At 40.8% G+C, this 19,682-nt stretch overlaps 2 protein-coding genes and 1 long non-coding RNA gene across 3 annotated transcripts in view; 1 reads left to right on the top strand and 2 right to left on the bottom strand.

The window, feature by feature from the left end:
• Positions 1-53: 53 nt before the first annotated feature.
• Positions 54-3,737, bottom strand: si:dkey-243k1.3 (endonuclease domain-containing 1 protein-like). The gene is made up of 6 exons (XM_044032147.1): positions 3,675-3,737; positions 3,464-3,582; positions 3,282-3,382; positions 2,072-2,186; positions 1,773-1,929; positions 54-596 (listed from the first exon to the last, which is right to left on the bottom strand). The coding sequence occupies exons 2-6, from the start codon at positions 3,539-3,541 to the stop codon at positions 199-201; spliced, it is 849 nt and encodes a 282-aa protein (XP_043888082.1). The 5' UTR covers positions 3,542-3,582; positions 3,675-3,737; the 3' UTR covers positions 54-198.
• A 1,332-nt stretch (positions 3,738-5,069) lies between these two features.
• On the top strand, positions 5,070-8,710 carry LOC122773814. The gene is made up of 3 exons (XR_006360919.1): positions 5,070-5,086; positions 5,336-5,387; positions 6,873-8,710. It is a non-coding gene; the product is annotated as an uncharacterized LOC122773814 (long non-coding RNA).
• A 9,473-nt stretch (positions 8,711-18,183) lies between these two features.
• dpf1 (D4, zinc and double PHD fingers family 1) overlaps positions 18,184-19,682 on the bottom strand; it is a 38,556-nt gene continuing 37,057 nt past the window's right edge. The window contains 1 exon segment of the mRNA XM_044032746.1: positions 18,184-19,125. Coding sequence (XP_043888681.1) covers positions 19,055-19,125 — 71 coding nt within the window. The 3' untranslated portion in view covers positions 18,184-19,054.

Below are 19,682 nucleotides of genomic sequence, written 5' to 3'. Positions count from 1 at the left end.
ATTTGTGAAGAACAATTATCATTCAACATATACAACATTCACAGCTTACATTGTACGAGAGAGAGATTGATTTTAATTAGACATTTTATTGACTTTTCAGCAGCCTTTCTTCATTGTTATTATCAGCCACATTTGTTTTGTGATATAAAAAACAGCTTTTGGCAGCTACAGAAATGATGTCACATTAAAGAAATCTTTTTAAGCTTCCGCTCTGCAGCTGTTGAAGAACAGCTCTCCTACAGGCTGATTGGAAAACTGCTGCAGAAATTCTCCGAGCTCGTCCAGCGAGAGCTTCTCAACCCAGTTGTCTTCTGTGTTCTTTGCTGTCGCGGCGCCGCTCTGGAGGGGTCGCTCATTGTTGTCCACGCAGCAGTGGGCGTTCCACAGGTAGTCGGGAATGTTAACGCGCTTCACGTTATTTTTGACAATCCAGTTGTTTGCAGAGGGAACCGCCCCCACCAGCACATAGGCCTTAGAGCACTTGCTCCTGAAAAGGTCAGTGAGCTGAGACTCGTGGATCCTCCAGGCGTCCTGATTCATCTTGGGGTTCTGGGGAACCACATTAGTCAGGGTGAAAGTAGCGTTGCGGCTCGGAACTGTAAATGAAACGGACAGAAGTGTTGGTTAATTATGCAAGAAACAGATGTAACGACGCGTCTTATCGTCATTCTTTTGTCACCAAACATAAACTTACATATATTACAAGTATGTATATCTAAGTGTTAGCAACTTGATGCCAATGATATTTATTTCATGTACATAATTAAATGCACATAACCTTGAAAAATACATTTTTCATGTTTCTAACGTTCCTCATGTTTCTCATGTCCTCATGTTTCTCAGGTTCCTCATGTTCTCATGTTTCTTATGTTCACATGTTTCTCAGGTTCCTCATGTTCTCAGGTACCTCATGTTCTCAGGTTTCTCATGTTGTCATGTTTCTTATGTTCTCATGTTTCTTATGTTCTCAGGTTCCCATGTTTCTTATGTTCTCAGGTTTCTTATGTTCATGTTTCTGTTCTCATGTTTCTCAGGTTCCTCATGTTCTCATGTTTCTCATGTTCATTCTTATGTTCACATGTTTCAGGTTCCTCATGTTCTCAGGTTCCTCATGTTTCTTATGTTCTCAGGTTCCTCATGTTCTCAGGTTTCTCATGTTGTCATGTTTCGTATGTTCTCAGGTTCCTCATGTCAGGTTTCTCAGGTTACTCATGTTCTCAGGTTTCTCATGTTGTCAGGTTCCTCATGTTGTCATGTTTCAGGTTCCTCATGTTCCTCATGTTTTATGTTCCCTCATGTTTATTATGTTCTCATGTTTCTCAGGTTCCTCATGTTCAGGTTCCCATGTTCTCACATGTTCATGTTCTCATGTTTTATGTTCTCTCAGGTTCCTCATGGTTCTCATGTTTCAGGTTCCATGTTTATGTTTCAGGTTCCTCATGTTTCCTATGTTCTCAGGTTCCTCATGTTCTCAGTGTTCTCATCATGTCATTCTTATGTTCTCATGTTTCTCATGGTTCTCATGTTCCTCATGTTTCCTATGTTTCTCATGTTCTCATGTTTCTCAGGTTCCTCATGTTCTTGGGGTTCTCATGTTCTCAGGTTCCTCATGTGTGACAGATAATGCACTGCACTTAGATGAGCAAATGATCTGATCTGCTAAATGTTTTCTTTTACACACGGATGATAATATCTCTTAAAATAATGGCTTATATTATCTTTCTTTTATCTTTCGTTTTTTTTTGCCAGAGCCAAGAAAACAACATCCCTACCTGCATGGTGTCCATTGGGGTTAAGGTGACCACGGTCAAATCCAGAGTGTTTGTAGTCCTCATCCAGTGCTTGTCTTTCTCCAAGATAAACCCCGGGATGGTCCCTCCCCAGCCAGTAGCCATCCTTCATGCCAGGTTGCCAGTTTAAGTCGACCAACTGAACAAACACACCGATGCTGTCACTGGGCTTCATGTAAGCACACTTCCCAATATTGTATCATAGAGTAAACGATAGATCTATTGAAACAACAAGGACATAATGAATACATGCTGGCTTTGTATAAACATGCAGTACCAACCTGAGGTTCCACAAACCAGCTCCTCTCCCTGCCGCCTCCATTGCTGGGTTGGAAACGATATGCAGAGTAAACAGCAATGCGACGTTTGGTGTCATAGAGTGTGGCAAAGTGGTATCTGATGGAGGGAGACGAGAAAATGTCTTTGAGTGATAACAAATAACAGTTAAACATTAAACACAGCTTAAGTTTGTGTTGTTTAGAAAAAAGGAGAAGAAAGAAACAAATAATGTTGTCTCTCGGAGCCTGGAACATGCTGCATTACCACGGCAACAAATACATCCCAGCCTCCCCCGTCTGTCCTCTCAAAGCGTCTCCACCATCAAAACACAAGAACACACACACGCTGTGTGTCAGTAGTCCATGCTGCAGTGTCCTCAGTGTCCTCAGTGTCCTGGTCCCACTCACCTTCTGTTTCTCCTGATACTTTCTGACAACATGGTGAAATGCTGCCCTCCACAGGTGAAAGTTATGAATCACAGTCACAATCTGAGTGAAGTGAATAGAAATCTTTTTTTCTCCTCACAAATAGAGATAGAGTTTGTTATTTCTACAACAACATGGTGTATGTAAGTCAACTCTATAACGATTCATAATAATCCACAAATAATAATATGAAGAATGAGTTGAATATAATATTAAAATGTTCAATATTAAATGATAAAAAGCTTCAAAAGTATGTATAAGTTTATCATAATTATATCTTGTTTTTGTATTGTACTATAAATACGTCATAATCTTAATACACAAACCAGGTTTTTGAAAACTGTACCCGACACAGAAAAGAAAATCACATTTATTTTCTCTGCCGATATGTTTGAGTGAAATGCATTCTGGGATACACGGCTTTCACAAGTATGAAGTGGATGTGACGCTTACACAGCTCACACCTCAGCTCAGATGAAGAATCCTTTAGTTAGTGAGTCAGTTCAGTTTGTCTGCAAACACATGCATGAAAATGAGACAAAGACTCATGTGTCCACAACATGCAGCTGTCACGCATTGTGATGACATCAACACGAGGAGGATGTAGCCTTGACTGAAGCAGACTGAATGACCACTCCATCATCTCACTCACCTGAAAGAAAACATTTTTTAAGGCAATTTTATTAATTTTGTGTTATTATTTATTATTTCAGGCCTTCAGGAAATGACCTGGATAGTCTTGTAGTGACAATAGGTCAAAATTCCACTTTCATTATTCCATTTTCACCTGTTGACAAAGCGCTGACAGAGACGAGCTGCATCAGGTGTAGACGCTCCCCACTCGGGCACCTTCTGTTTATAGAAGAAGCTCATGCACTCTGGCTGATCCTGGACAAAACAAAACACGTTCCCCCCCCTCAGTGACATATACTGTATGTGTGTGTCTTTAAATAAACTTTGGTTACTAACCTCAAAGCGCTCCACAACATCAGCATGGACAGAAGAGAGGAACAGAAGAACAGCGCTCAAAGTCACCAGTGTCTGCATTATGAGCACAAGCTGTGGGATCAGCGATTCTTGACTGTCCACTTACAAGAAAAGAGAGAAAAATAGAAAACATTCAGTGTGGACAACCCTGATATGGATGTGTGTGTGTGTGTGTGTGTGTGTGTGTACTCACCTGCTGCTGCTGCCACGCTGCTCTGAGCAGAAAGTGACTTTTATAGAAGCCACTTCTCGTCACCTTTCACCTTGTTTGTCTTCATAATCTCTTTATGTGACCGTGTGAAATTTGAGTGGCGTGAACCTGGATTGTGTGCGTGTCTGTGTATGAACAGTGTGATAAAAATGAGCCAGAAAAGGCTAAAATTAGCACTTCTAAAGGTGCTGACAACAATATGTTAACCATATGACGCAGTATCTTATAGGTGAGCACATGTTTACATGACTCTATACTTACTTTATTTACGGCTCTGCAGTATGCTTGTATTCTACAGTCCAGTCCTGTATTTGTTACTTTGCTAATTCAGATCATCCAGAAACATCATTTGGAGCGTTCATTCATTCAGAAGTGACCTGATAGTTCGTCCACTGGTGGTTTGCAGGGCTGTTGTGAAATTCATGTTTGCATTAGACAACTTGAGTCACTCTGTCACAGCTCTGGGATCGTTCAGCTTAAACTGCTTCATCTATAAATGTGACCTTGTTTGCATAAACAAGAATGCTTAAACCTCCTATGTTTGATAACTGGATCACCTCCACTCAGGTTTACATGTTCACTCATAGCCAACAACTGGTCACGTGACATTTATCTGTTCATGTGCTGTTTTTCCCATGATCACAGCAGTTCACGTAATCCTCGACTGCTCCAAATGAGTTTGTCTTTGTTGACACTTTAACAGACTTCAGGCTAAGGCTTCAGTGTGACTCTATATAGTCCACCACTTATTCATGTGTAATAATAAAACAATACAATATTTTGTCTTTCACTTATAGACATAACTGCACAATGTGAATTGTTGGATTTTGCATGTTTTAAAGTTGTAATATTTAAGGAACGGTTGATGATAGAGATACAATGTTTGGTTTGTGAGCATTTGTGAGAAGGCGGAGGAGAAACGGGTGTGAATTGACAGAGAAATCACAGTTTTAAAATCAAACTCCTAAGCAGACTTTTAACATGGGAGTGAATGGGAGCTTTGACCAGAAATCTCTGCGCTTTTAGGGGATTTTAGGAAAAACTGCAAGTCATATGGACATGAAAACAACACACAGGGTTAGACGACAACAATAGCAACATTTCAATGGAAAAATGTCTGTGTAGATTAGAAATTGTGCGCAGGAGAAGAGTTTGTTTAGAGATTTTTGTGATTATTATATATTCTATTATTATCTACTATTATATTATTATATATATATTCCACTAAAATCCCTTTGTTTTATTGTATATGTATTGTACATTCAGTGCTGAATGAGTTCACGTTTTTTGAGGAGCTTTTATTTTGTTACACATCTTTTATTTTGACACTAGCTTTTCGCGGTGTTACTTCCTGTTTAATCGCGCTAGTCGGTTAGAGGCGCTGCTGAGCAGCGGTAAGACTTTCTCACTACGGTCATTGTTGTGTAAAACACAGTAAAGTGTTAGACAATAATCTTGTATCTTACTTTGTATAAGTTGCTAATGTTGGTAAAATGTTTATCTTGTTGTATAAATGTGGGTTTTTTGTTTTTATCGCGTATAGTAGTTTAGCAGTTTGTTAGCCGTGGCTCATAAGCTAGGCTAACGGAGCACGCAGGTGGTTTCTCACGCGTCCGCTGTTTTCTCTCTCCTCATTTTCAAAGTGAAACCAGAGCGTGAGAAGTTGCTGTGCTGATGTTATTGTGTTTTGCACAGGTATGTAAGCTCCCTGTTTGTCATTTTTATTACTGTACATTGATTGTATTAGTAAGTTAGACTTTTGTAATTTATTTTCATACACATAATGTGTATTATTGTTTATTGTGAGTTCATTTGAACGAGTTAATACGTCGGGTTCGGCTCAAATTCTGATAAGTCGACTTTTTGCCATGTTAATTTCATACAGTCTATGGTTAATTTGATTTCATCTGGAGGAATGTACCAATTGCTAATGGGGGTGTTGTCAGAGCACCGTTGTTTCACAGGTAACAGCATGTCTTCAGAGAAACCCACCCTTGTTTTCAGTATTTTGCATTAGCCCAACCCACAGGAGACAGAAAGACAAATGTCTGGTGGTTTTATTTAATCTACAGTCAGTCGTCCTCTAACATCCACGTCAAAGACGTCACAGTGTGGCAGCATTTTACAAAAATAGCTCCACCTTAGCTCCACCTTAGCTCCACCTTAGCTCCACCTTAGCTCCACCTTGTCCCTGCGAGAGTGCAGGCGAGGGAGGAAGAGCGGTATTATGTCACCTCGGAGGGACAAGTGTGCTGTTGGTGGCTGCACAGTGGAGCACAGTGTTTTACAGAGGATTTTATATATGAAGCTAATGTGCCGGATAAAGTCAGCAAACGTGCGTTTGTGTGTTCGCACCACTTCACATCAGACTGCTGTTCATTAGGACACCAGGGAACTATTTTAATGGGGAAATAGGGTATAATATGTCTCCTTTAAAGTATGACGACACTGTGATGCTCCAAAGTGGGCTTGGTTTTTCTCCTTTTTTCAGCCAGGGGTGGAGTCAAACTTGCGACCGTGATGTCTTTCGCATACAGGGTTCCACTCTTATCGGTCTTAACCACTGAGCCACTCCACCGCCGTGCAGAACAGTCTTACTGTGTCCCGCACAGATCCATGCTGGACAGTCTGTTCTTGAGAGACATGTTTGACATTTGTGGACTGTACGGGGTGAAAGCTAGTGTGGTCTCTCTTCAGGAGAGAAGCACAACCTTGTTGTGTTGTGAAGGTGTGGGGAGGGTTGAGCCGTCCTATTCCAGTCTGGAGAGGGTTCAGACAGGACATTCAGGACAGCTCTACAGCATCACCATCGAGCCTCTTCTGGTTTGGCTCTGCCCGAGCTGAACCGGATTCCTCTGGTTGTTGTGTCAGCCTATGCAGATGATGTTAATGTCTTCATTCAAGTTTAGAGAGATGTTCAGGAACTAAAAGACAGCCTGTTGGAACTTGATTTATGAAAACGCCTCCTCTGCCAAGGTGAACTGGGGGAAAAGTTTGCTGTTTGCTTGGTCGCTGGGACGCTGGTACTCTTCCTGCTCTTAAAAGGAATCTCCAGTGGGGGCAGGGGGGTTTTGGGCATCAATTAAGCATTTATGTAAATATCACTGAAATCTAATCTTTAATTTGCCCTTTACTCTGTAAATGTGTTTACAGCTTGATGTGTTTTATTTTTTTTTACAGTATTGTTCCGGTAACCACAGCTGCCAGTTGTAAAATCAACAGGATTTTTTTTACAGTGCAGGAAGTGAAGCGATCTGAAACGAGGGGAGAGGTAAGTTTCACAATAAAACAGGAAAGATGAAAAATGACCTTAAGGGGAATGTCGAGATGTATCACATACCGGTGCTATCAAAGAGGGAAATAACATATGGTATAAACATAAATATGCGTTGATGCGGTCGACAGAAGATATCGCTGCACCGTGCATGACCGACAATCAGCAACCGGTGAACTGGTGACAGCAATCCAGCAATTAATCTGCACTTACTAAATATGCAGAACCTACATTAATGGCTCCTACAGTGAGCATTTATCTATTCTTTGAATGCTGAAGTGTGTCTAACGTTATAGTTTATTTATATACTGCAATATTATTATTATTATTGTTGTTCAGTCACAATTATTTCAGGGCAAAAAAAAAAAAATTCATTTCATGTTTCAGTGTCTACTGGACTACAGTATGCAGTGGTGTAGCTCATAAAAGAGTCTCTGTGTTCAGATACAGCACGGCACGATCATTTTCCATTACTGTAGTACCTCCTCAGAGTGGGCGGAGTCATCACTGCGCGGCTGCATGAAACTGCTGTGACTTTGTTTTGAATTGACTTTATTGACTTTATTCCTCCCCCAGGGGAGAAACACACATTCACCACAGCTCAGTTGTGAAAAAGAGAATAGAATAAAAATAAGAATAAGAATAAAAAATATAATAAAATAAGATTGAAAACGTGACGTCACATAGTATGACCTGAGCTCTCTTTGAACCTCGTCAGAACAGGTACTATCGCTGATGGAAAAGCAAAAACAAGTGTCAAGTTTCCCTGTACTCATCAGATAAACAAACCCAACGTGTACATTTTTGACAGTTAGTCCTGAAAATCCTGATAAATAAAAAGACAAACACTAGAGGTTGAATCTTTAATAGGATAATGAAAGCCGGCATTAGAAAAACAGGAGTTGCTTTATTTAGTCAGCTTTGTATTTTCCCATTATTCTGCTGGTGTTTATTATCCATGATAAAAAACAGCACAATGTTATTATTGTGTTTCTTCAGTATATTTGCCTTATTGTTTTGTGAAAGATGTAGAGTAATGATGTTCCATAGGGTTTGGGTTTCTTTGTAATTTAAGCTTTAAATGAGATAAACATTTGCACAGTGCCAAAGGCTGGATTAATAAACCGTTAATTCAAACAATAATTCCACAGTTTACATTTGATTTGAAGAAATGATTTAATCTTTTTATCGTATTCCGTTGTTTGATGCAAAACAAAGACGTGTTATTGCACAGGCCTGCCACTGGGGTGCAGTGTTGAACTATGATTTCTAGATCACCTTTGAAACCTGTCTCCTCTTTTTAATACTCCTGCACTGAAGGTTCACCTGGAAAATAGTCCTTCCTCAAAACGATGATTATTAAAAATGATTGACTGTGCGATTAGCACTCAAAAAAATATCAAAATCAGAAGTACTTATGTCACAATAGAGGACTTTAAAGAGCTGATTGTGACAGATAATCATTAACAGTGACACTGAATGACAACTACCACTGTGATACATCTGCACACACGAGATCAGTCCCTGGTTTAAAATGATGCTCAGTCAGTCAGCGTCATTATATAGTCATATTATGAGGTTTCAAAAGTGACTCAGCAGGAGCTTTGTTTTTCTAATGTCATTCATAAAGTCATTCATTGTTTTTATTTCTTAAACTGCCTCATTTACAAGTTGCCCAAGTCCAAGTGCAGTGGGATTGTTGTGTGAGTCTCACAGTCAAGAATCATGCCCATAAATATTTGATTGCTGCTGCCCTCAAGTGTTCGGTGGTAGAAACATTCTCTTTTTTTTTTTTACTTGCTTTGTTGCTGCCTCAGCATTTTTTCCAGGTTCTGGTCCTTCTTTGTTACGCGTCATAAAGAAGCTGGAGACGAGCATCTCATACAAGCTCGTTAGAATCCTTCAAATATCTCATGGTTTCGCTTAACTGGTGCAAACACCAGCTTAGTTCACTGAGAGCAACCAAGGAATAGGACCAGAGTCATTATTAGCATGAGAACGGTGGAGCTATAATCATGATTTAATTAGATATTATTTCAAAGCTTTTAATGAGCTGATTCTTCATATTATTGATTTATTCTTTTTTTGTGAATTAAAGAGAAGCATTAAGAAGCTGAACCAGGTTTATTTGACCTTTGACCTGGTCAAACCTGTGTTTGTTCTTATATTTCATGTACAAAATGAGAGTCGACTTACATATTGTTGTTTATTGTTTATTTCTTATTTTGCACAGTTTAAAGAAAAAATATAAGATTGACAAAGTAACATACAGCGCAGGAAGAGGCAGAAAGCCTCGTGGGCTTATTTGAAGCCTCTACCTAAATAATGTTGAAATTTGACAATATTTAAAAGAAAACACAAAATGAACATACAAAAAAAATCATCTAACTATATAAAAGTGATAAGAAACTAATACTCACAAAGTATATATAATAACAAAAAACAAACCAATAATAAAAACAAACAAACATTAACGTAAAAACAAAAGTATGAGTGTGTAATGTATGCGAGTGTGTATCTATGTGTGTGTCTCCATGAGGGGAATATTGGTTTATACCCCTAAATTATTGATTTCTTGAGCATGTGTGAATCAAAAATAAAACACAGAGATATGAACAACAACACATGAAGAAAAGCAAATTACAAAACAACCGTTAAATAATCTTTTAAGTGTCTTTTGTAGAATTTAATGGAACAGTTTTTTGCCAGATGGGAAAAGTCATTCCACAATTTAGTCCCCCTAAATCTTATTGAAAATTGACCTCTGCAGGTAAGAAATTTCAGAAGATGATGAGTTGAGTAGGAATGGACCTGTGAATTTGTTTTAAAATACGTCTTGAAATGCTCAGGAATATTCCCTTCACTTGAATGTATGTTATACATAAAAACACATATTTGAAAAATATTGATGTTAAAAATAGTAAGAATTTGTAGTTTTTGAAATAGGTGTGTAATAAAATACAAAAGGAATAATGTTTTATTGCTGAACAAATACTATCTGTTCAAATCATAAATTATAATTTAAGGACAATAGTTTGTCTTGTCTGACAACTGAATTAGTTCCCGAGTTACACATTCTAAGAGTAACTAGTTACTAGGGAAAGTAACTATTGCGTTACTTTCAAGTCCATTTTAAATGCTCAGAGATTTTGGACCTCACCTCCACCCCCTCTTTAACAGAACTCAAAATTCATGTGCATGTTGAATTATTTATGAACAGAAACATTGTACACTAATGTTGTTGGACGAAGTGAGTCTAACAGACCTGGTTAATACCAGTTTAAAATCATTTTGTGGAAGTGTGTGACGTTCAAAGAGGTTAGAGTCTGTCTGTCTGTCTGCCTGTCTAACAGTGTGAGTTTACTTTAAAGAAACACAATTTTGACCTTCAAATAGTGTCTCCAACATGATTTTTGAAAGCTCATCAACAACTTATATCACAACAAGATGAATGTGACTTCTGTCAAAGCCTGAGCACGTCTGACTCACAGGACAGACCATGATGACACACAAAAGGATTTCATTGACAGCAAGTTTGTGATATCTTGAAAATGAAAACAATCTCATCGTATTTGTATAAAAGTGTAGACCCTTTCAAGAGCTACTGTACGTCACAGAAATGTGCGTGCACAGTTTGGGGGTCAGAAAACACACTCGTACCATTAACTTGTACAACAGTCCAACACATAAGATGTCTACTTGTAGTGTAGTTGTGAAAACAGAACCATCAGTGGTGTCAGGTTCTGAAGAATCCCTACAGGATCTCAACCCTAAAATAGACCTGGTCTGTGGCATTGAAGAGAGCAGTGATGTGGTGATGCTACTGCAGTCAAAGAGGCTCGTGTTTGTAGCGCTCACTTCATTTCATGTAAGTTATGTAAGTTGATTACGCTGAAATGTGTGTTTGTGTACGAAACCTTTGCTGCCTAAAGTTGTGTTGTGGTCTTGGACGTAGCTAGCTTGTAGTTAGCTGCTGGCCGGCTAGCGCGTTGACAAGTAAACATGGTGTTCTAAAAACGTTCCCTGTAAGACAGGGCCGGCTCTACCTAATTTTGTGCCCTAGGCGAGATTGTGTGTGTGTGTCCACGAGCGTGTTTGTCGCGCTCAAAAGTGACTGTATACTCATCACTAGTCACCTTGCGGCGCCCCTCCAGCAGATGGCGCTCTAGGCGACCGCCTATATCGCTTATGCCAAGAGCCGGCCCTGCTGTAAGACTTGTATGCACATGGACTTTCTCGCTTGTACAGGCTAGCTTCATCTATAAGGTAAGAGTGGATATCTGACCACTTGCTAATATCATCTACACAATCTTTTATGGAAGCTGGCTCAGGCAGCTCGTACTCATTTATTTAGGTATTGTTCGCGCTCCTTAATCGGCAACGAAAGAACATATTCAGAATTATTCACCACACTAGAGATATAGAGATATTGAGCAGAGTACAAAGGATGATGGGCACACAGAACAAGGGTCTCTGTTGTATTGACTTTATTATTTATGTGATGGGAGGAGGAGGAGCTTTGTAAATTTGAGTTTCCGTTCTACCGCCTCAGCCATATATTTTATTGAAAAGTTTTGATAAAAGGCACAGACTGGTTTATAAAATAATGACAGTAGATTGGTTTGACCAGGTAGTTATGGTGCAACTGTGACATTCTACCACTAAAATCCCTTGTTTTTACCAATAAATAAAATACAGAATGTCACCAGGACATCTCTGTTGATCAGAGGGCGTAAGTTATCGGGCATATGGATCCTCTGTTATTTGAAGTATGATTAATAGACATGGAGCAACAGGTCCCACTCTCCCTGCCTCAGTATCACCACCAGGGACTGTCCACATGAAAACCAGTCTCGTAAATCATCCAATCAGCATTTTATTTACATGGAAACGCCCTGAAATACTTTTTTTTTGTTAAAGCCACCCTTGAGTTTTCATGTAGACAAACAATACACTTACTGTATGTCACTCTTGTGATTGCATTTGTTGTCGCTTATGTCCGTTGTTGTCGTCTTCCTTTTCCTGGAAGTGGATTTTGTTTGGTTTTTTTCTCTTTATGGTAACTTTTATTTTCTCTCAAAGACAAAGAAAACGATGCTTAAGTTTCCACAGCTTCACATCCTTATAGCAGGTGGTTCATTCATATATGTAGAGTATAGAGTTTGAGTATAGACAGTTTTTATAGACTGAGTGGAAACGTTGAATTGAAGTTGTGATTGAGGTGCTGCTGAGGTAAAGCAGTGAGACTGCAACTTTCCAAACACTTACCTCTCCAACTTCTCAAAGCAGAGATGGCCAGACACAGCATCTCAGCACAGACAGAAGGAGAGAGGAATTCAATCATACACCACAGATGCCCCCTCCTCCTCCTCCTCCACCACCCATTTACAATAACCCCCTCCACTCTTTCCCCACTCCCCTTTATCATTTTCTCTCATTCTTTTTTTCATATTTTTAGGTCACCTCATTTAAGATGCATTCATACATTTTCAATATCTTTATGTATGAATCTGTCTGCCTCCACACCAACCCCTGTACCTCCCCTCCATCCCTCCCTCCCTCCCCCTTTGTTATTTTCACTTTCTCTCTCCTTCCTTATCCTTTTCTCACATCTTCCTTCCTCCCTTTCCCTCTTTTTCCGACTCCCTCCGTCCGTCCTTCCATCCCTTCCTCTCCCCAACCTATTACTGTAATCCATCACTCTTCCATCAGGCACCATGCAAACAGGCCTCGTGGTCTCCATAGCAACCGACTCTGCCCGGCAGTGCGCAGTCCCTCTCTGATTGGCTGGCAGGACCTAGGCAGTCTCACTCTATCTGGGAGATGTGGTAATTGGCTGGGAAGTCATACACACATGAACATATGTGCACACACACACACACACACACACACACACACACACACACACACAGGTTTGTGCAGCTATTCTTGTGAGGACATTACAAAGCATGGACTTTGTTTCCTTACTGTAATTTAGCCTGTGTTTGTGAGTAAACTTGAATTTGTGGACTCTTAAGGACCTTTATTTTGGCACAAACAGGACCAAAACTTAGTCCTAATGAGGCACAACCTCATTTGTGAAGAACTGGTTATTTCTGGTTAGGAACCGTTGGCACTTTGTTTAGGCTGTAAGTCAGTGACGTGTCCTCGTAGGTAAAGGCTGGCAGGGGTTGGAGTTTTGCCAAAGGATGGATGGTGGAAGGGTTTTTTTTCCAGAGCATATTGTTAAAAATACCCATGTTCCCCGAGGAGGAAAGTGAGTACCAGTTTTCAATTTTCTTGCGTCTGGAAGGAAGCAGGGAAGAAAAAAAATAAAATAAATAGGAATTGTTGATCAGCTTGACCTGCTGCTGTTGTTCAGCCAGGTCTGGCCAACACAGCAACTGTGATGAATGTCTCATCTCCAGGAATATATCACAAATAACACGAGTGTACCTGCCCTGAATAGCAAAGGTATTCTCTTCTGCAGTGTTGTTCAGGAACAACTGTGGACGACGGGGATCTTGTGTCCAACATCTGCACATTTTTCAGGCCAATTAAAGAAGCAAAACAATGCTTTCCCTAAATTGTAAGGGCTTGAGTGAAACTTTACACCTGCAAAATGTGCTAAACTGTAAATGAAAGAGATTTTTATCTGCACAGGGAAAAGAGGGTGAATGTTGGTGATGTCCTTCAAACCTGTGGAATCAAACATTACATTGACTGACCGATAATTGCTCAGACCAACAGACGGACAAACTGACAACACTGAGGGACAGGAAAGATGGACACAAACAAACACACATGCAATATACAACAGAGGCAGAGGTCATTTCTCAATCTGAGCATTTTAATGGAAAATGACTTGTGGGAAGAGAGAAACTGGGTAATTTGAGAAAGCTGGATGAATCCACAGAGAATGACTGACAGCAGAGATGGCAGCAATGTAGTCACAGTCCACATTTCATATCATCCAGGTACCAGTACCAGACAAAGAGAGAGAGAGAGAGGGAGGGAGGGAAGGAAGGAAGGAAGGAAGGGGGTTAAAAATGTCCAAAAAAGATTTCATCTTCCTCTCACCAAGTAAAAAATACAAATTAAAAACTCATCTTTATCCAGTGTTATTTACAACAGACAGTCTTGTTCAAAAAACATAAAGATTAAAAATAAAAACACACATACACCCATACATACTTACAGTTAATATCTTATTTTTGGGGAATAAACAAAAGTGCAAGCAAGTTCACAGAACGACAATTTACAAGAATGGTGAAGTCTCAATCGCCTGAATGAGCCAACAGTATAAAGGAATGGGACTCTGACATTGACTTAAAGGCCTGGAGGTTTCTGCTGTGGCATTATCAAACACCCGCCCCCTCCATTGTCTCGCCCACCTTGGTCGGAGCGAGCTCAAGGTTCAGACAAACATGTTCTCCCCACCCTGATCGTACAGTACAATCAGAAGACGTGTGACTCCACCATGTCTGAAGCTTTTTAACATCGGCCATTATTTCAGTCTTATCAACAGCAGTTCATTTTTAGAACTACAGTTTTACCGTCACAGCTGATTGATGAGTTGAAATAAACATTTTGACTCAGTACTTCTGGTTCAAAACATTGAAATGACACACTGTAAAAAAACATTTCTGCGTGAACTCGCCCACATGCTTTTTTAACCTGAAACCAAACATTCATGCATCAGTGGAGGAACGCTGAGGCCAAACATCTTCATTCTTTTCTTTGTTACGTGCTCACCAGTGACACTTGGTCCTGTTAGCATAACTGTCAGCAAAGATGGCGGACACTGTTTACATTCTGGGAATGAGATCCCGTCCCCCTACGAGTGGCTCTAAAAAATGCGGAATTAACGTTGCAGTTTCAAGCCGCAGACCAAGGCTTGTTCCAAGGAACTGACCAAGGAACTGACCAAGGAACTGACCAAGGACCAAGGCTCGGACCAAGGAACTGACCAAGCCTCGACCAAGGCTCGGACCAAGGAACTGACCAAGGAACTGACCAAGGAACGGACCTTGACCAAGGCTCGACCAACTGACCAGACTCAAGGCTCGGCCGGAGACCGACCAAGGAACGACCAAACCAACTGACCAAGGCTCGAGCTTGAACTGACCAAGGACCAAGCTCGACCAAGGCTGACAACTCAGACCAAGCCTCGGCCAAGGGACCAAGCGAAGACGCTCCCTGACGCTGAACTGACCAAGGCTTGACTGACCAAGGAACTGACCAAGGAACGGACCAAGGAACTCGGACCAAGGCTCGGACCAAGGCTTACTGGTGGGCACGTAACAAAGAAAGGAATGAAGATATTTCTCGACTCAGAGGAAACTGAGGTTGGGAAGCACAATTTTTCAAAACTACTTCCCATATTCTAGTAAAACAAAGGTAAATGCAAATGTGTGAAGTATTCCTTTAAATAAATGCGACGCATCATTAAATGAGATGTTTGTCGCTGTTTTCAACCTGTTCCACACTTTTGATATGTATAAAAAATAAGTAATACTGCATGAAATGGTAATTAGTTCCCCATAATTAAGTCTCTTATTTACAGTTATGATCTCCCAGCTTAAAGCTCACATATCACTGAACCAGTGTCTTCTGTAGACTCTGTGAACCATTGAGATGAAAATCATGAAAACGTCCTCTGAAATGAAAGACTAGATGAGGATGCTGCCTGGATCAATTCCTCCAGTGTCTTACTGTTGTGAATGTGAAGAGACTGCATGGGTCCAGATTCTTTGTGCACAAAATTTGACTTGATATGGATTCTGCTTATTTCAGCACCAACACCAAGAGCCCAAATCCAGATTGGAAATGTGTCGTACACACATAGACACCTGTCAGGTCGTGTATTTTAGCCTTTTATGGTGAAACTTTGAACCAAATACATTTTAAGCAGAGGTGGATTATCCTTTAAAAACAGACCAAGTATTATGCTTTTTCCAAAATTAAAGCTACAGTAGGCAGGATTTTTTTTGGCATTATTGATCAGTCCTCAGTTTTCTGAGTGGGAACGACATTTCTGCTCAAAAACAAGTGCGTGCAGGAGAGATGTGGCGTCACAGCAGGGTGTGGCCTTTTGAGATCGTCCAACTGTGGGAGCCCTTTTCCAAAAATAGTGTTTCAGTGCTCCCAAAACGCGTTTCCATACGAAAAAAACAAAACACTTTAGCAGTTGTGTGTGGACAGCCCCTAAATCTGAAGCATCATGAGACGACTGGATCAATCACAGACAGTCAGGCACTCTGTGAGATGTTGGCTGATCTATTTCATCTGCTCCACACAGTCATTGCTTTAGTGCAAAGACAACTATTCCAGCGTATGAAGCAAAGCAAACTAAAAAAACAATACTCACAATAACGAGACTGTCTTTGTATGGAATTAGATTTGTGACGCACATGAAATATCAATTTAATCATTCAAAAATTTTGTATTTTATTGTTTTTAAAAAACAAACAAATTCTGACCATCGTCTTAGGGAGCTGCCTGCTGATTGGCTGCTGAGTTTTGGACCAGAAGTCGTCACGGGCCTGGAGTCGCTGTCCGTCTGGAACTTATAATTGTATCTAATGTTTGTCAGATTATAAACGTTAGATACTTTTAGATACAATTATGGGGAAAACTTGGGGAACGAGTTTCAGACGGACATTGACTCCGAGCCCGCGACGACTTTTGGGCCATTGATCGCAAACAAAAAACCACAGCGTTTTCAAACAATAAAATAAAGGAATAATAATAAAGTTATTTTTGAATGATTAAATGGATATTTTATTTGCTTGATGAAAAAACTAATTCCATATCTTTGGTCATCTGTCACAAATGAAAGTTTGTCTGTCTGTGGTCATCAAATGAAAGAGAGCTGTCATCGTTAAATGTTGGATTTAACTCCCCAATGGAATAATGTGGTCATCCTGCCTGCTGCACCTTTAAATATTATTATATTATTATCCTTCCTGTAGCACACTCACACACACATTGGCTTACCAATTGACATACAAAATTAAAGACAGTCAAAGCAAACATCGTTAAATAAGAAAGTACTTATGTGTAATTGTTTTAATTCAAATGTTTAAGGTTTGGCGAAGACATTATGACTTGTGACTCTACAGTAGACAAGTTATAATGTCAGCACCACCGCTACAGCCCACAAATGAACATTAAAGTTTTTCATTTGTACATATTGTTTCATCTGTACAAACAGTAAACGTGACAGGTTATGTTGTGTAACCGCTTGTTTGTCGCGTCATTTCTTGGAGTCAAGATTACACATTATCCACAACTTGTCTTCATGAGTCTTTGGCTTGTGCAGCAATGTGTCAGATGTCAGAATATTTCTTTAACGGTGGCTCATGTTGAGTAAAGACAAATTCACACTACACAACTGGGATCATACCCCCGATCTTTCCACTGAGCCAAGGCCACCGACTGCATATGTGAGTACTTTTCGGGCATTTTTAGCCTTTATTAGTGAGGAATGTGCAGCAGAGGGCCTCAGCCACACTGTTAAGTCTTGGCTCTTGTGCCGGACGTCGTGCTCACATCTCTTCCCGTGACGACACTCTGTGACCGGCAGTCTGACGACGTCACGCAGGGCAGCCGCTAAAAAAAGTGCCGGCTACTATCGCTAACGGAAAAAAAACGCAAAACAACCGTGCAGAGTGGAGAAGTGCTCGTGGAAACACGCGTTAGTGACTGTCGGTCATGTGAAGACTTTCAAAGGTTGTCGGCAGGCAGATTATCGGGCTGAAGATTCTGCAGCGTGAACTCGACGTTTGGACCGAGAAGACCTGTGACGTGCAGAACGATGCCTTAAAAGAAGAACGCCAGATTTCATTCAATTGACTTTACTGTTGCTCAAAATCCTCCCACAGTTACTGTAGTGCTCATATAAACTTACCTAAACAGACACACACAGGCACACAAAGAGTTCAAAACACACACAGTTTGGCTAAAATGGCTGTTATCACAAACACATTATTGCAAATTAAGTGTGCTTTCTTTTCCATTTCAAACAAAAATAGGGTTTTTAAAAAACAACTGACAACATGCAAATGAAAAAACAAAACAAAAATGGAATTATAAAAAAATGAGATTTCAGGCCTTGGCGCGGGCCAGACACAGATCTGCATCGACCACACATCAATCCTACATTCTTAGCACAGATAATACACACCAAGCACCAAGAGAGTTTGCATTGGCTTCACAGTCAGTGTTTCATGGGGGGGCTGGGGTGGTGTTTGAGGGGTTAGAGGTCAGGTAAAAGGTTGTGAAGGATGCTAAATCGTCATTTTTAAATACATTGTAGGGGCGAAAAAAAATTCCATATTTCCTTTTATCCAAACATTTAAACCCCAGTCTCAATCTCAAAATGCATTGTTCATTTGTGGAAACCTCATGCAAAGAGAGAGGGTGGGGTGAGGTCAAAGGTCAAAGGTGGTCTGAGCAGGTGTCTTCAAATGGGGGGGGGGGAAATCAGTCTTCATTCTGTACAATTCACTCCCCCCCGCCCCCTCTGACACTGCGCTGGTCATCGAGTGCTGAGTGCAGAGTCCAAACGTCCTGCTGCACCGGACACCATGACGGCTCCATGATGATCTGGAGTCTTCCAGGCTCGGTCCTCAGCACTTCACCTGTTCATCTCATCAATACAAGAGTTCAGTCTCTAAAGACTTTCAGCTGAAGATCAGCGAGGGTCTTCCAAGGGCCTTTAAGAGGGTTCCTGTGGGGTAGCACGCCTCTGAAGTGCCCTTGGCAGTCTGGAGTGTGTGTGTGTGTGTGCGTGTGTGTGTGTGTGTGTGTGTGCGCGTGTGTGTGCGTGTCTCGCTGGCAAACTTGCCAGCTAATGAATTCCTGTGTTAGGGACCGAAGCACAACATGGAATTGATATGAGATAAAGGACAGAGGTTTGGCCCGTCACTGGAGAATGGCTTCAAAGATGCGCATGGTGCCGTGTGCTTGGTCGTGTCAAAGGTCAAAGGTACTGATTCTGAAGGAGGAGGAGGAGGAGGAGGAGGGGAGTGGCTGAGGCACAGAGAGGAGCGTGGAGGGGAAGGTTTGAGAGAGGAGGAAGGAGAATGAGGCACCGCTTCGTGGATTAAGTGAGTGTGATGTAGGCTGAGGCCTTCTCCTTCAGCTGTCTCAGACAAAGATGACAGCTCCAGCTCCCTGCACACACACACACACACACACACACAGGGCATTAAGTAAAACTGTCACATAAAACATCACGTGTTGTGTCTGTAGCTTTTAGATGCTTGAGATTTGAAATATGAATTAAACATCAACTTGTAACGTAGCTTTGATGCTTGAACAGTATTGTTCCTCTAATGTGTTTTATTGTGATTGCAATTAAATGTGCCTCTGCATCGTGTGACCGTGGACTTCAGAAATGCTAATTTGCCATTTTTTTGTTGGCACTCAGACAGACGTCTGTTGTGAACGAGGACATGAGGACAGTTGGTGTAACAGAAAAGGAAGACAGAGGCAGATACAGCCCTGAATACCTAAATACCCCTAAAGGAGAAGCTGAGAGAAGAAGAAGGAGGAGTTAGCACCCAGACAGTGAAAATGAATACACTACTAATTCATTTTAAATCTGTATAGGAAAAGTGTTGCATACGTGGGAAGAGCATGACACTGTTGTGAGAGTTGAACACGAGTGCCGGCTGTTCAGCCGAGTGACACTCTTGCCATGGAAACAGATTATCTTTTGGACTACTCAT

This window comes from Solea senegalensis, linkage group LG8, assembly GCF_019176455.1.
Source record: "Solea senegalensis isolate Sse05_10M linkage group LG8, IFAPA_SoseM_1, whole genome shotgun sequence".
Classification (NCBI taxonomy): Eukaryota; Metazoa; Chordata; class Actinopteri; order Pleuronectiformes; family Soleidae; genus Solea; species Solea senegalensis.
This window is presented reverse-complemented; position numbering and strand designations above follow the sequence as displayed.